The sequence below is a fragment of the Cimex lectularius genome, unplaced genomic scaffold, assembly GCF_000648675.2.
Source record: "Cimex lectularius strain Harlan isolate CLEC.00 unplaced genomic scaffold, Clec_2.1 scaffold305, whole genome shotgun sequence".
In the NCBI taxonomy this organism is placed as follows: domain Eukaryota; kingdom Metazoa; phylum Arthropoda; class Insecta; order Hemiptera; family Cimicidae; genus Cimex; species Cimex lectularius.
The window spans coordinates 346707-361707 of record NW_019392834.1 but is presented as its reverse complement, the minus strand read 5'-3'; the positions used below and the strand labels follow the sequence as shown (position 1 = coordinate 361707).

Here is a 15001-nt window from a genome sequence, read left to right as displayed (position 1 = left end):
TTGTTCAATTATTTTATCAAATTATTACAGTGAAGTGATTGAAAAGAAACCAGAAGAATTCAAGATTTCTTGCTTAAAAGACATACAAGCTTTATTCCCCTCTCACATCAAACCATTCTATGCTGGCTATGGCAATAAAATTAATGTAAGTTAAGTCAATTAAATTTAAACTGACATTTGCTTAATTTCTATTTTATTTTAATTATTTACTTATTTTTTTTAAAGGACGTTTGGGCTTATCAAGCAGTTGGAGTTCCCATATTTAGGATTTTCACAATTAACCACAGGGGAGAATTGAAGCATGAGCTAACACAGACATTCCAATCTACGTAAGTAGCTAATCAATCTATAAGGGCAAAAAAAGGAAGGGAAAAATATTAATTTTAATAAAACAGAGATAAATGTTAAACTAATCGGGCCTGGTTTGCATGAATGTTGTGCAAAATTAGTCAACTTAAAATCACTCTAAGAAAGTTTTTTTTTTTAAATTAAAACATTCTTATGTGGTTATTTATTAGTTTTGCAAATAGGGTTTTATGTTAAGTAATATCGGTGGTCGCTGAGTATTGTTATAACTTTTATAGCAAGGTGGTTTTAATCGAAAAGGGCAAATTTTGTTTTTCTAGTTATTCTAGGCAGAGTTCCATTGTAAACGATATCTTCCCAGCAAAATCATCAACCATTGACATACCAGAGGAAAGCATCAGCCATGTGCCTTCGAATATGAATGAAATCTCTGTTATTTAATGGGTAAGAGGCCTGAAAATGGCCAACCCTCTTTCCTGATTGAGAAATTAAATCAGTCTGAATATAACAACACGAAGGCATGGCTGTTATAAGAAGATGCTGTCTAACGAGCATGATGTCTTTGCTTTGACTCATTTGCTTTATTACTAACATTATAAAAGTAATTCAAGAAAAGGTTATTGCTTAAAGCTGCTAAACCAGGTTGAGAAAAATAATATTTGCTGTGGGAGGTGAGGTAATGGTCCCTGGCGGCATGTCATGATAGATCGATTAAGCACATTTCCCATATTTTTCTAATTTAGTATTGTAGATCACGAAACAATCACATTTTGTGGAATAATAATAAACAAAACTAAATTTAATTAACAAATATTTCAAAGTAATATTTACGTTTAAATTATTTATTTACAATCTTGCCCAAGGCAATTTTAAATTAAATGAGTCAACTTGCTCCCCTGTTTTCGGATATTATGTTGAATTTCTTCTTGAATACCTTTATAACAAATTTGTCTTAGACAACTTCTGGATTGACCTAAATGTGCTGACGAACATAAAAGTACAATCTATGCAGTCCTAAAGGTTTGTCTTGGTTTAACTAACATTCAATGTTTAGTAAACTATATTAATAAATTAAGAAATCTTTTTTGATCAACGCTGAATATAAAATTGTTCAGCCTTTGACACATTCAATGCTGACTGGCCTTCAAGAAAACAAAAGTGTTCCAACCCGACAGACGGCTGCATAATGCATAAGAATTTTTTTTTAAATTTGCTGCCCGGGAATTGAAATCCCAGCCAACATTGAAAGGGCTGTGACAAATTGAGCTGACCCCATTGAATTAACTAATTAGTAGGTCTGTAAAAGAGCCAGTTACATTTTTACTACTTGTACCAGGATATGTAAAATGAGCAGGTTATATGTTTACTACCTGTATCAGAATGAGCCGATTATGATATAGGTGCAGTGTCGTGAAAAACAGTCAGTTTTAAACAAATATTTAGTTAGTCATTAAGGGTGAACTTTACTATACGTAGCCTGTCAATGAGCTGAATGCTGCTGATTTTGTGATTATCGTATTCTCATAAGTGTGACCTGAAGAATTTTTTTTTACGTGTATGCGAGTTTTTGGTAACGCGCCCTTCCCTACAACTGTTGATGTAATTGAAATAACCCTAACCATAATTCCAACCCAACTAAAAGCTCAGAATATTGGGCATTAAATTCACCTTTCTAGAATACCAATTATAAGTCCAGCCAGAGACATACACACAATCGCGAAAAACGGTTTGTCCCTTTCCGTGGCAGCTTGTTCAGCGCCCGTTGCAGAGCAACATAATCATAGGTTTCCATGTGTTCAGTTCCATATCATACAGATTCGGGATGTTATCCTAGTGCCTAGTGATTCTTCAAGAAAAGCAGGTATGAGGCACATTTCAGTTAAGAAGTTCCAATCTTTGCCAGAGACTTCCTGCATAACTACGACTTCCATGTGAGCTCCAGGAAGTTTCATTTCCACTTTGCCTGACCTAAAGCTGGGTTTCCACTGCGCAAAATCAGTTGTGGCTTCCTAGCCGGGACTGCGAAACTTTTGGTGCAAGGATGTTTTAGAGTGAGCCGGCTGTCTGTCAGTTTTTTAGTGTGCATCAAAGTGTTTTGCAGTGTTTGTTTCTCTCTGTGTAAACACACTTGTCTCAAGTATGAGAACAAACCAGGAGGAATTATCTAGGGATTCAACTTATCTGAATCATCAGTCGACCTATCACAACTACTGATTTTTGTGGGATGCTAAAGATAAAACATCATAATAAGATTAATAGATCCTCATGGAAGGAAATGAATAATCAAAATGGGATAAAGACATGGTTGAAAATGCTGTTGTAACAGTTAGTGTTTATTGTTATTTATAAACAGCATGTTGGTCTTGTGCAAACTGACGGCTCACCTTGTTTTGCCTCTAGGTAGCAAAATATTTCACCTTGTGGAAATGGTTAACCCGTGATGACGTTTTGCAAGTGATTCTCACGCTTAGTTGCACAAGTGATTTTTCGCATAATGGAAACCCAGCTTAAGACAAGCTGTGGTTTGTTTCCCTCCCTATGCAATGCCACCATCAGAATCCATAGACAACAACCCACTACCCTACCCAAAGGTGTTGCCGAGGACATCATCTCAAAAATCTACACCAACACACTAAAATGATACGACTCAAAATTATTAAACATATTCCCAGGATAATAACTATTGGATGAGTCGATGAAATGAAAAGAGTAACGCTTTGCCACTTCTCCAATTTGGCGCCAGTGCCAGTCATGCTCGTGCATGTATATAATTGTGCAGTGGCAGTCCACAGGTTTGTTTTTGTTTCAGCAAACCAAACCCTGTATTTAATATAATACAATAATAATATAATACATATTTAATAAATAAACTATGCCTCCTAAGAGTAGGGTTTAAAGTATTTCAATCCAGTTGAATTTTATCCAACTTTTCATGTTTGTATTATTTAATTTTTTTCTTTTGCTTTAATAATAAATATATAAAAGATAACATCGATCATCGATGGTTTGACATCAGTATCCCATCCTACAACCACTGGCTCTATTTACATGACTGTTGCCTGACACTTCTTTTTGACTGGCTCTACATCAGAGATTAAGGTTTGCGGGCAACGGTGACATCAGCACAATTTGCTATCGCCCCACTGAATATGTAAATAGATCATCTGTGTGTCTTTTTCACTTTTACCAAGCAAAATAGCAGGTCTTAAAGTTGCATTAATGCATTCACAACAGAGCCCTTATAGGTTTTTAATCTGTAAACGAGAGCCTGAATACATGTGATTCTGTTGCTACCAAAAATGATGTAATCAATCCGTGGGAACTGAGATAAAAAGAAGCAGTATTCCTAAGAAACACCCCCCTCTTAGCACTATAATGGTTTTATAAATTTAGAAGGGCATGTATCTGTGATAGCTGTACCTGAGGATGGACTGGAAAGCTCAATTTTTGCTGTGGTAAATGTGTTTAGGCTCTCTCATATAAATAAACATAACTAATCAAATTTCTTATTTTTATACCCAATTTTTATTGTTCAAAAACATATGTAATTTAATTAAATGAAGTCATGATTAATCAAAATTTTAAGTGCAACTAAGGGATGGTTAGGGTTCATGAATGTCACGGGTTGAAATAGTTGACATTTCAAACTGCACCAAACTTTAAATGAACGTGTTGAGATTTTTCAGAATCTTTGCATAATCCCGCACCTGCATCATGTTAAATTAAATCTAATAAATTGATTCCTATTGTTGATGGTTTTTAACCTCATTTTATTTTTAATTTAAGATTAGAGATTAAAAATTGTAAATGGGTTGTACAATTATTATTTTTTAAATTGTTTTGATATTTAGAGACATTCCACCTGCTTAAGTAAACGAGCACAAAAAATAAATAAAAACATTTCTACATTGCCTGCATTGCGATTTTTAAAATTCAAAAACAAATTAATCCATAATCAACTATTTTAAAACTTACTATTTGGTTGAGGCAAACACACCAAGAAAATGCCCTCATCCAGTGTTGAATTTTTTTTTTTTAATTAAATAACTAGACTAGGTATTTATATTTTTTTGTTTGTTTATGATTAAAATTGTTCTTTCAGGTATACTAATATGACTCAACTTGTTGACCAAATGTTTCCATCTAACAAGCCGTTTTCAAGTGAGGATTTCTCCCAGTTCGTCTACTGGAGGGAGCCAATTCAGGATATCGAGTTGGAGTTGTCTAGTCAAATAAAGGCATAAGGGAGAGAGGAAATAGGAGTGGCTACAAAATGACCTCTTCATTTCTAATTTTTAACCTATACCACATAGCACCCTATAGATTCCTGTTTTCTTCGTGCTGCAACCGATTGTTACCAAATAGTTTTTAACGTTGGAAAGCGTGTGTTGGCAAAAGAAATTTGTCCCTAGATATAGGTGGATTTTAGACTTTCTTACCTAAGCCTTTTGTCAGCTGTAGCCGTGCCTAATAAAAACACATAATATCTCCTTTATATATAATTGTTGTTTATTTTTTACTATTTAGTTATTAGTTTGTTGATGTGAGCATTCCATGTCTTTTAACCGTATTAGTAGTGTTAGTATTTAGAATGGTGTATCGTAAGCGCTATTTAAACCAAATGTGATTTAATTTTTAAGCAATTTTTTAAACGTTTTTGTATGTATGTTAGTTTATGACACGTTTTTTGTTTGTTTTTTCAAATAAGTTCAATTCATGAACTACTCTCTTCACTTCTTATTTACAACCTGGAATGTTAATTAGAGCAGTTAGCTTCAGTTTATTAAAACCGTTATGTTTATAACTTTATTACTGTTATTGAATAAATTAATTTATGAATTCACCTTCAACATATTTATCAGTTTTTTTCACTCCTTTAATCCAAATAGTAAATAAGGTATTGTGTGCACTTGCATTTTCCCCTTATGCTTTAGCTTTTGTTCCCAAGCTGCATCTCCATCGAGGCAACTGGCAAATACGTGCTCTTGTATGAGATAGAGAGAACCTTTTGGCCCAATCCTGTTTGCTGTCGCTATCGTTTGTAGTTTATAAAGTTGCGTTTTGTCTCTAATTTTTACAGAGTGGTTTGTAGGACAACCTCTTTCCCAAAGGTGAAAAGATGATGCAGTTGAAAATGTATCATATTGCAGCTGCTCTATCAGATTCTTCCCTTTGAAGACGATCATCAAAATGTTTTAACAGCTACAAATTGAATCCATGACATAACTAAATGAAAAATCAGTGTTCTGATCTTATTATTAACAAATAATAATAAAAAGAAAATTATTCCATGAATGTTTGAAATAAACGTGGAAAGCAGTCAAATTATTCCTTCTTCCAATTGTCTGTCCACAAATTAAAAAGAGATAATGAAAATAATCCGATTGTTGAAAACAGGTGCCTTGTGTGGGACACAGCAGCGTATGGCGGATGCATATCTGCATATCACTGCCAAGTGCCACGATGCATTTTACAGACTTACTAACTTTTAAGAAATGGTGAACTTATATAAAGAAAATGAAATTAATAATGTAAAGCCAATAGTGAAAATAAATCAATGTATCAATCACAAATAAATCTTCGACCTCTCATGGGAGAAGTACCCTAGTTTCAAAGCCGCGAGTGCTCCTGTAAGAGAATTTTGTTAGATTTGGGAGAGAGCCTATGATGGTTGGGGTTGCCCTTTGTGCAAGCCTTTTCCTGGGGCAGGTGCCTTTTGCCAGTACCAATTTGAGACATGGCCATGGAAAAAAATAAATCATAAAAACAGGTACTTTGTTATATTTAACGCTAATTCAGGACCAATTTGTAAAAGATAAATAAATAAATATATATACAATTAAGGTGAATTATACATTATAAACTATTTAAGCTGCTTGTAGCCCACTGGGATACATCAGTTGGTAGGCCCTGGAATGTGTTGATGGCTTCTTTCATTTGTTGCGAGGTCACAAGCAGTGAGAAAAGTTGGTATTCTTTTTTGCAGCTTTTCGTTCGGCTCAGTGGTGCTATCAGCTCAAGGTCCTGAAAGCATGTTTGTATTAAAACTATTTTTCCTAAGTTTTTTTATGTGCTGACTTACTTTCAATCTTTCAAATGCTTTGTACAGAATCTGCCTATTGGTAATGACTGAATAATTGTTGGCTGCAAATTTCATATACTGTTTGACTATCATTTCAAAATTAAAAGGCTCACCATCGTAAATCTCATTATGATGAGTTGCTGCTATAACCTAGAGGGGGGGGGGACAAAAACAAATATAAACTCATTGCATTTTGCTGGTTGATCTGATATTTTATACCATAAGCCTTGCTACTTTCACAAAGATTTATAATTCAAACTATAATTATATAAAGTTATTTATTTTTAAAACTTACCAAGCAGAGTTCTAAAACTGATAAATCTTTTAACAGTTCTACTTTTGCATCAGAGCCCAATTTCTCCAAAACTTCTTCAAACATAGAAACAGTAAAATCTGGTGTTGATTCAGATAATTTGCTAATGACCAATAACTGCAAATGATTTGTATTTAAATTTTAGATTTTGTTATTTTAAATTTTTGTTTAAAATAACAATTCAACTCACAATCCACATTTTAAGCCTTTTTTCACTCGCGTCGATTTCCAATTGATGCCTAATCAGTCTCTGCACTTTTGGCTTATCAAGAATGTCTGCCAAATTTTCATTCCAATCTGATACAAAGCGTTTTCCAAACATTTTGAAATAACGGGGATGCATGGCGAAAGATAAATAATGTTTTATCCTCTCAATCCTGTCTGAGAAATTATTACTGGGAAAGAGAAATATCTGCCTATGAGAAAAACGTGATTTGACGCGTTTTTCAAGCATCTCAGTTATGTCGATGCGACATGTCAACCCAACTACGCAAATTGGTGCCTGTAAAGTTACATTAGAAAATAACAATTGAAAGATTTTAAAAAGTTGAACTTCATTACTTGAGCAGATTGAGCAATATCAAATAAGTTGTACAGAAGTGTTTGATTCCTGTGGGAACAAAAAAGCTGAAATTCTTCTAAAATGAATAGTATTGGCTTAGTAGCCTGTCTGTTTCCTGACTTCAAACTCTGAAGCACAAACAATAAATTATCTGAGGAAAAAATCAACGAAATATAATATAAAAATATATGGTGAAATGTATATATAAATATATATAAAAATCAAGTAAGGGTAGTTTTACCTGCAAAAGATCCAGTTACTATTCCATCGCCAAGTTCATCTAAATGCATTTGCCTTATGATATCTTTAAGTGCTAAGTTGTCATTGGTGTGAATAAGACCATGCAATTTTACGACAATGTAATCATCACTGTCAACCTTGTCCCCTAGTCTATCCAGGCAGGTTGTAACCAACTGAAACCAACAAGATTTGTTACAACAGTTGTTGAAAATTAACTGCAGAATAAATTTAATAATACATTTTAACCATTTAATTATGCACAAAAATAACAGGCTAATGTTGACATTAGCCTGTAATTTAAACAAATTACACGTGCCCAACACACTCAAACAGTGTAAATATAACTGAGATTTCTCTGTGTGATCTATGGGGTGACCAATCTGTACTTTGGTTGTTAGGCTGGGTTTACACCTGTGAGCGGTAAGTTATTTATCACAGAAAGTTTTATAGCTTCAGCCAAGGCTCACTTTGGTTTTCAATAATTTTTTGAGGAGGTATAGGTAAAAAATTACAGGGGTTGGTGAGAATCAAAGTGGCTGAGGGTGTCCTGACTCGATTTGCCAGTTTGAATCCACCAGAAATTATGGTATTTTGTTTGATCATAGCCTGAAAAATGCGTTGTAAAGTGGTTTGACCTGTCATCCACAACACCTAATGGGTAGTTGGATATTAAACCCAACAGCATGGAATTACTTAACTTTACTTATACTGTACTCCTTTGTCAGCGTTATTAGGCTAAAAAGCTGTCTTATGTTTTGAATTTCATAAATGAAACGATTTCTTTTATCAAATCAAGGAAAGCACAATTTAAAAAAACTGACAATTGTAAAACAACTATAATTTGTTTCTATCATTCAAATCAACTCCCAATAAGAATGTTTAATGTAGTACCTTCAAGCAACACTACATGATTTCCCAGAAATGATAAACACAATTAGCACTTATACACTCACACTACACACTGTGCTCTTGCTCCAGAATGGATCTCCCCTTACAGTTTAGCTTCTGTTCTCAACCTACAAGTACGAGGTAATGGGCAAACGCTCTTGAATGTGATAGAGAGAGCCATTTAGCTGAATCCCGTTTGCTTTTGCTATCCTTTGTAGCTTAGAAAAGATGCATCTTTACAGCTGTAGGACTTTAACTCTTGCCCAAAAGGTGAAAAAAAATTATATATCTAATTACAAGTATTAAATCATTTTTAAAATATTCAACGGGGACCGCGGTAGCCGAGTGGTTAGCATGAGAGACTCTCACGCCGCGGTCGTGGGTTCGATTCCCACCGTCTCCTCTGGCCCTTTTTTCACAATAACCCCCCCAAATTTGAACACACATATATGAATTGTCACTTGGCTAATATGCATAGTTCATAACGCAAAAAAAAAAAAAAAAATTGATCAAAATGTCAAATCAAAAAGGAAATCAAAATTTCAATGTGTGCACTTTTTTTTAAGCAGTGTTGATAAATTAGCACATAAATAAATGTTACTAACATGTATCTATGGTATGTTAATAATAATTAAATTAATATAACTGAAAAAGTTAATTAATAATAAATTAGCTAAAAAAAATTGAAATACTGCCACCCGGTTCAAATGTTTTAGCAGCTCAAAAGTGCTCCTTTCTTAAACAAATGTTTTTGAAGCTGTAGCCAGTTAAGACAGAGGAGAACCTTTAAAGTTCTTTCTCATACCCACAAAGAGGACGATTCAGAAGCTTATATGTGGCATCATCTCAATCCCAACAGTTTGTACATAAAGGAGTTTTTGTAAGGAACTGATTGATGAACAATTTAAAGTTCCTATTTCCTGTCGTTATTTGTGATATGTCTGGAACCATCGAAATTTAATCCTAAGGAAGAACTCATGGTTAGTCTGCCTTTTGCGCTGATGTTTCATCTGTCCTGCCATGTCTTCGATCCAACCAACAATTGATGAAGCCTCAAAACTGGTTTCTTGGCGGTACTCGAAGCATCTGTTAGATTTGATTATAAAATTTCCTTTCCTGTTTTCAGTTGGTGAAATGCTATTTTATCTTGGAGGATGAGGTCGATTGTTGGAGCAGAAGCTACCTGCAGGGCATGTGTGGGAGATGTTCTACATGCCTTTGATATTCTCAAAAAGGCTATTCTCTGGACTTGCTCCAGAATGGATTTTACCTTACTTTTTAGCTTCTGTTCCCAACCTGCACCTCTGTACAAGGCTGTTGGCATACGCTCTGATATGTGACAGTGCTCAATACTGTTTGCTGTCGCTCTCCTTTGTAGCTTAGAAAAGATGCATCTTTACAGCGTGTTTGTAGAATTCTTGTAACAAAAAATGATCTGTCTAAATTAAAGATTACATCATTTTTAAAGTAGTCAAAAAATATGAACAAAAATTGTAAAATTGCAAAAGAATTTTTGTTGAGCAGTGCATTAAAAAAGTTGTGTGTGTGATAACTTGTTATCATAATCCGAATCCATAGGTAACCAACCGTCGCAGGAGCAATTCTTCACTTTTTTTCTCCGATTCGGATTTATTTATAAAAGCTGAGTTTGTAACATTACGTGTAATTTGAAAATGCGACTTCAAAAAAAAAATTGAATAATCATATATAGATAATCATTATATTCTATATGTTCGGCATGTTCATCTGTGCCATCAAGCAGTACTTATAGTACGAGTAAGAACTAATTCTTTTGTAAAAACATTGTTTATCGGTTACCAAGGTTTTTCCGCAGCCTTTTGGTCCGATGACAAGCACAGAGTCGCTCTCCCCGGAGACGACAGTCCTTTCCATCGTACCAAGCAGTTGCCTCGCCTCTTCATCGAACCCAATCAATTCGTTTTCCCAGATTAGCCTGGATTTGAAGCATTTCCTCAGCTTCAGTACACGTTCTTCGCTCTCTTTCCTATCGTTTGTCATCTTTTAGACTAAAAAGGAAAAGGTAGCAAGAGCCGCGAAGTAACAAAAATTGTTATCTCTCAACAAATTCCCGCCTATATGAGAGATCTACGCTAGTGCTCAACTTGTTATCACAATCCGTATCCATAGATAACCAACCGTCACAGGTGCAATTCTTCACTTTTTTTCTCCGATTCGAATTTATTTATAAAAGCTGAGTTTGTAACATTACGTGTAATTTTGAAAATACGAGACTATAAAAAAAATATTGAATAATCGTACTGATAATCATTATACTCTATATGTTCGGTATGTTCATCTGTACCGTCAAGCAGTACTTACGATACAGTAAATAGTACGAGTAAGAACTGATTCTTTTGAAAAAACATTGTTTATCGGTTACCAAGGATTTTCCGCAGCCTTTTGGCCCGATGACAAGCACAGAGTCGCTCTCCCCGGAGACGACAGTCCTTTCCATCGTACCAAGCAGTTGCCTCGCCTCTTCATGGAACCCGATCAATTCGTTTTCCCAGATTAGCTTGGACTTGAAGCATTTCCTCAGCTTCAGAACACGTTCTTCGCTCTCTTTCCTATCGTTTGTCATCTTTTAGACTAAAAAGGGAAAATGTAGCAAGAGCCGTGAAGTAACAAAAATTGTTATCTCTCAACAAATTCCCGCCTATATGAGAGATGTACGCTTATGCTCAACTTGGTATCATAATCCGTATCCACAGGTAACCAACCGTCACAGGTGCAATTCCTCAAATGTTTTTATTTCTCAGATTCGAATTTATTTACAAAAGCTGAGTTCGTGCCATTACATGTCATTTGAAGAAACGAAACTACAAAAAATTATTTAATAATTGGAATAGTCTGTAATGATTACCAATTACCTACCAATAATACCATGATAGGCACGCCTTAATTATATGAAGGTAGGTCCAAATTTTCTGTTAGGATTTTATAATATGCATTATTTAAAAATAAATTTATTTATGTCCTACCTAATTGAAGGGTGCAGTCCCTTGGCTCCTTAGAGTGTGAGCAGAAATGCAACTGTTCAAGAATTGTGCTGGAGCATGGCAGAGAGTATTTGGGTTCCCTGTTTCAATATTTGAAGGAAAATAAAGTAATAATAGTTGTATATACCTAGCTTGTGTCGAGAGTGAATGCATTTATTAGCGTGAATGTGTGATGTGAGAGGGTCAATGTCGGAATATCGAGTACCCCATCCCCCCAATTAAGTTAGTTGCACAATATGTGTAAAGGTTGTATTGAGAGTGACTGCATTTATTAGCGTGAATGAGTGATGTGAGAGTGTTGATGTTGGAATATCGAGTGCTTCATCGACCCCCAATTACGTAGTTGTATGGTGATGGAGGAATATAATCCTCCATCACCCTAATTGAATGTATAACCACATTCAAATTGTGGCTTCTTTTTTTGTGGTTTGCGCTCTCGTTATTTTTCGTTTTCTGGATTCAGCAGCCTTTTTTAAGGAGAGAAAAGATCTTTCTGGACATCGGACTGCACAACCGGCTTCATACGAGTTCGACAACTATTTGCCTTGGACTTTCAACGAGCTGCAGGGTAATCACTTGTCCAGAGAACATTTTATTTTCATTTGTTCACTTTTGTTAATTGATTTTCTTTATTATTGCCAGCACAATGTTTTTTTGTTTTCTTAATTTTTTATAAAAAGGCATTACTCAGTATTGTTCATTTTTAAATATAGAATAGATACTTATTTTGTATTATTTTATTTTAATTTAAAAAAAAGGGAATTTATTCTGTTTTTGTTCATTTTTATTTTTTCAAAAAATAGAAAAAAAAGGGTGTTCATTTGTATTTAATTGCTGTGGTTATTTTTATTTCATCTCAAAGACCTGAAACAACTGTCCTGATCCCACCACGACATTTTTATAAGATTTTTTATATTTTTATTTTTGTTTTAAATATATTTTGTATTTTATAAATGGATGGTATGTAAATAGGAGTGAATGTATTTAAGAACAAACATGAGTACGAATGGGTTTGGAACTGCATACATTGGGTGCTGAATTGACCTAGATGTTGACAGTAACCCCCTCAACCCAACCATGGTGTTGGACTTACCCACTGCCTTGGGTCACTTAATGGGGTCTGTCTTCACTTGCGAAGAACAATTCCTTTGGCAGAATGCCGAAATGAGTTTGAGTTGTTCAACAAACCCAGAAGTGAAGACAGACCCAATGTTCAGCATGAGTTTGCGATCTTCACCCAGCATTAATTCTAACAATTTATTACCTATTTTTGTTCTTAATAATGGGTATTACCTCCTCTGGGCTAGCAGAGGGTAAGTCTCCTAGGCATCAAGTAAATAAGGGACCGGATTTTGACAGGTGAAACAGACTCCCATTCTTCAACAAGAATGGTTTGAAGCTGTTCAATGGTTGGAGGGGGTGAGTGATGTATAACCCATGTCTTTACTATATCCCGTAAGTGTTCTATTCATTTCAGGAGTAAGTGCTGGCTAATTTATCTTGGTAATCCAAATGATGAATGACAACGTCGAGCATTATCATGCATGAACACAAAGTTGTCCTAATAAATGGAGTTCAGAGTCGAAATCTGGATCATGGTAAATAACAAATCTCTGAGAAGAACCAAAAAATGAATCTACATACTCGACGCACCTTCATCATTTCTAGCCAACAATTTTTGTAACAATCATTTTGTTCATTCAATTTGAACTGAAATGCGTCAATTTTGTATAAAAGTATTAAAACTAGTAGATAACACATTTGTCTCCATAATACATAGTACACACAAAATGCAAGCTTATCTTAACTTTATTTTAATAAAATTTCAAGTAGGGTTTGCATCAGCAGTTGAGGGAGCTGAGGGCTGGGCTGAAGTGTTTGTTGTTGATGTGGTACCTTGAAGTGGCGGAGGTGGGATTTCTGTACCATGTTTAATTGCCTGTTTAATTTCTTTTGCATCTTTCGCTTCGTCTTCAGTTGCAAGAAATTCTCCATCTAAACGGTTTATTCGAGGAAGAGTCTTCATCATTTTATTTTGCCAGGCCTCCTTATCAAGATTTTTACAAATTGGGTTGTCTGCAATTGCTTTGTAGTTAGTTAATTCCCTTATGTGAAAAAGTGTTGAGCAAAAACAAACCAATAAATCCCACATCTTTGAGGAATTGGTGTTCAGCAAGTTTTGCAATTTCTGCCCAGTCTCTGACATAGTTGTAGTTTAAGTAAAGTACTCTAAGCTGTTTACAGCTAACCAACGGACTGAGTTTTACAATCATGTTATAAGATGCCCATAATTCCTCTAATGTCTCATTTACATGCTCCTTAAATATTAATTATAATGACTGAATATAAGAGAAAACTTTATTTTGTTTTAGACTTACAATTCCTGATAAAGTCAACAGTTTGCATCGGGCAACTGATAAAATTTTAAGGTGTTTCAAACGAGGAAGTCCAGAGAGTTTGTCCATAAGATTTGATGATAAATACAGTTTCCTAGAAATTTCAATTGTACATCGTGCAAATTATAGAAATTTATAAAACTTACTCGCAATTTTCCAACATGCTTAGATTGTTATCAAGTTTTTCAATTGGTGGCATCTGAAACTGGAAACCAACCTCGACTTCATCTTTGATTGGCCTTTGGTTTGCAGCCTCCCAACGTTTTATCGCTTCTTTAATTGTAGTCTGTAATGGACAGACGTTTATTATTTGCAGATTATAAATTGTGATTTCATCAGCATTAATTCAACTTACCATTTATAGTTTGACAAAAAGTTGTACTTTTAAATAATACTTTGCTTCAGTAGACCTATTCTAGTATAAAAAAAAGTATTTCTTAGAAGTATTTTCATAATGCCAGAAATAAACATATGTTTTATTAATTTTATTTTTATAGCGATTGTCATTATTCATAGCATTTTTTCATTGATACGATCATACTTTTATGAGTATCTACTTAAATCTATTTAGTGTCATAAAATATTGATATTTAGTCTCGATGATGTATTAAATGAATATATTGTAGATGTTTCCATTTTTTCTTCATATAATCAGTGGTCAGGTTTGTTAATTGGGTTTAGTCATTGATATGATGTTCATCACCGTAAGGTACGGATGGTGTGACCATTGCTGTTGTAAACCCCCAGGGGAAATAAAGCATCCTGGGTGTTCATATAACGTCACAGTTCAAATACCCTGGAAAAAAACATATGCAAATATAAAAATATATACGTCCCCTCTAGCTTTTTCTAACTCTTTAACTTTCCCCAGCCTGGAAGGGCTTATTATTATTAATTTTGTTATTAATTATTATTGACTTATTATACACATTATTTTAGAAGAGGTTTTTGTAATGTAAAGTCTAATACTTAAAATATAAATATATATAAAGCACTAATTTTATAAGGAATACTGTGGAATAACAACAATTTACTACTACATTATAAGACATAAAAAAAAAAATGTCCATCATACAGACCAACTCTTAAGCACCCGCAAACCCTTGGTCTTCTCCCTTGTTTCCTCATTTTGATTATGCGATTTGGTCTACAGCGGACTCACCAGCAGGCTTTTTAACAGACTCAAGAGGATCA

General features: G+C 34.4%; 3 protein-coding genes across 9 annotated transcripts in view; 1 reads left to right on the top strand and 2 right to left on the bottom strand.

The window, feature by feature from the left end:
* LOC106674418 (phosphatidate phosphatase LPIN3) overlaps positions 1-5156 on the top strand; it is a 43351-nt gene extending 38195 nt beyond the window's left edge. For 5 of the 6 annotated variants that reach the window (XM_024228576.1, XM_024228574.1, XM_014407118.2 and 2 more), the window contains 3 exons: positions 31-145; positions 226-329; positions 4409-5156. In XM_024228576.1, coding sequence (XP_024084344.1) covers positions 31-145; positions 226-329; positions 4409-4550 — 361 coding nt within the window. In that variant the 3' untranslated portion in view covers positions 4551-5156. Of the gene's footprint in view, positions 1-30; positions 146-225; positions 330-626; positions 751-4408 lie in introns of all 6 variants that reach the window. The other variant, XM_024228575.1, reaches the window with a different exon arrangement.
* Positions 5157-6069: 913 nt separating this feature from the next.
* LOC106674419 (origin recognition complex subunit 4) lies at positions 6070-11080 on the bottom strand. 2 transcript variants are annotated; one of them, XM_014407124.2, is made up of 7 exons: positions 10793-11080; positions 7505-7676; positions 7263-7414; positions 6892-7203; positions 6684-6818; positions 6389-6538; positions 6070-6330 (listed from the first exon to the last, which is right to left on the bottom strand). In XM_014407124.2, exons 1-7 carry the CDS (start codon positions 10991-10993, stop codon positions 6163-6165), a joined length of 1290 nt encoding a protein of 429 aa, XP_014262610.1. In that variant the 5' UTR covers positions 10994-11080; the 3' UTR covers positions 6070-6162. The 2 variants fall into 2 exon arrangements, with proteins under 2 accessions (XP_014262610.1, XP_014262609.1); XM_014407123.2 differs by lacking the exon at positions 10793-11080 and adding an exon at positions 10210-10609.
* Positions 11081-13202: 2122 nt separating this feature from the next.
* Positions 13203-14282, bottom strand: LOC106674354 (dynein light chain 1, axonemal-like). The gene is made up of 5 exons (XM_014406999.2): positions 14163-14282; positions 13954-14093; positions 13790-13901; positions 13549-13729; positions 13203-13487 (listed from the first exon to the last, which is right to left on the bottom strand). The coding sequence occupies exons 1-5, from the start codon at positions 14163-14165 to the stop codon at positions 13237-13239; spliced, it is 687 nt and encodes a 228-aa protein (XP_014262485.1). The 5' UTR covers positions 14166-14282; the 3' UTR covers positions 13203-13236.
* Positions 14283-15001: the final 719 nt, after the last annotated feature.

Excerpts from the sequence above, each read along its gene's own strand:
- LOC106674419 (XM_014407124.2), bottom strand. The coding sequence starts at position 10,993 with ATGACAAACGATAGGAAAGAGAGCGAAGAACGTGTTCTGAAGCTGAGG. Across the intron at positions 6,819-6,891 it reads AAAGGCTTAAAATGTGGATT|TTATTGGTCATTAGCAAATT; the intron begins GTGAGTTGAATT and ends AATCATTTGCAG. Across the intron at positions 6,539-6,683 it reads CAGTTTTAGAACTCTGCTTG|GTTATAGCAGCAACTCATCA; the intron begins GTAAGTTTTAAA and ends CCCCCCCTCTAG.
- LOC106674354 (XM_014406999.2), bottom strand. Across the intron at positions 13,902-13,953 it reads AGCATGTTGGAAAATTGCGA|GAAACTGTATTTATCATCAA; the intron begins GTAAGTTTTATA and ends TGAAATTTCTAG. Across the intron at positions 13,488-13,548 it reads CAAAGATGTGGGATTTATTG|ACAACCCAATTTGTAAAAAT; the intron begins GTTTGTTTTTGC and ends AAGCAATTGCAG.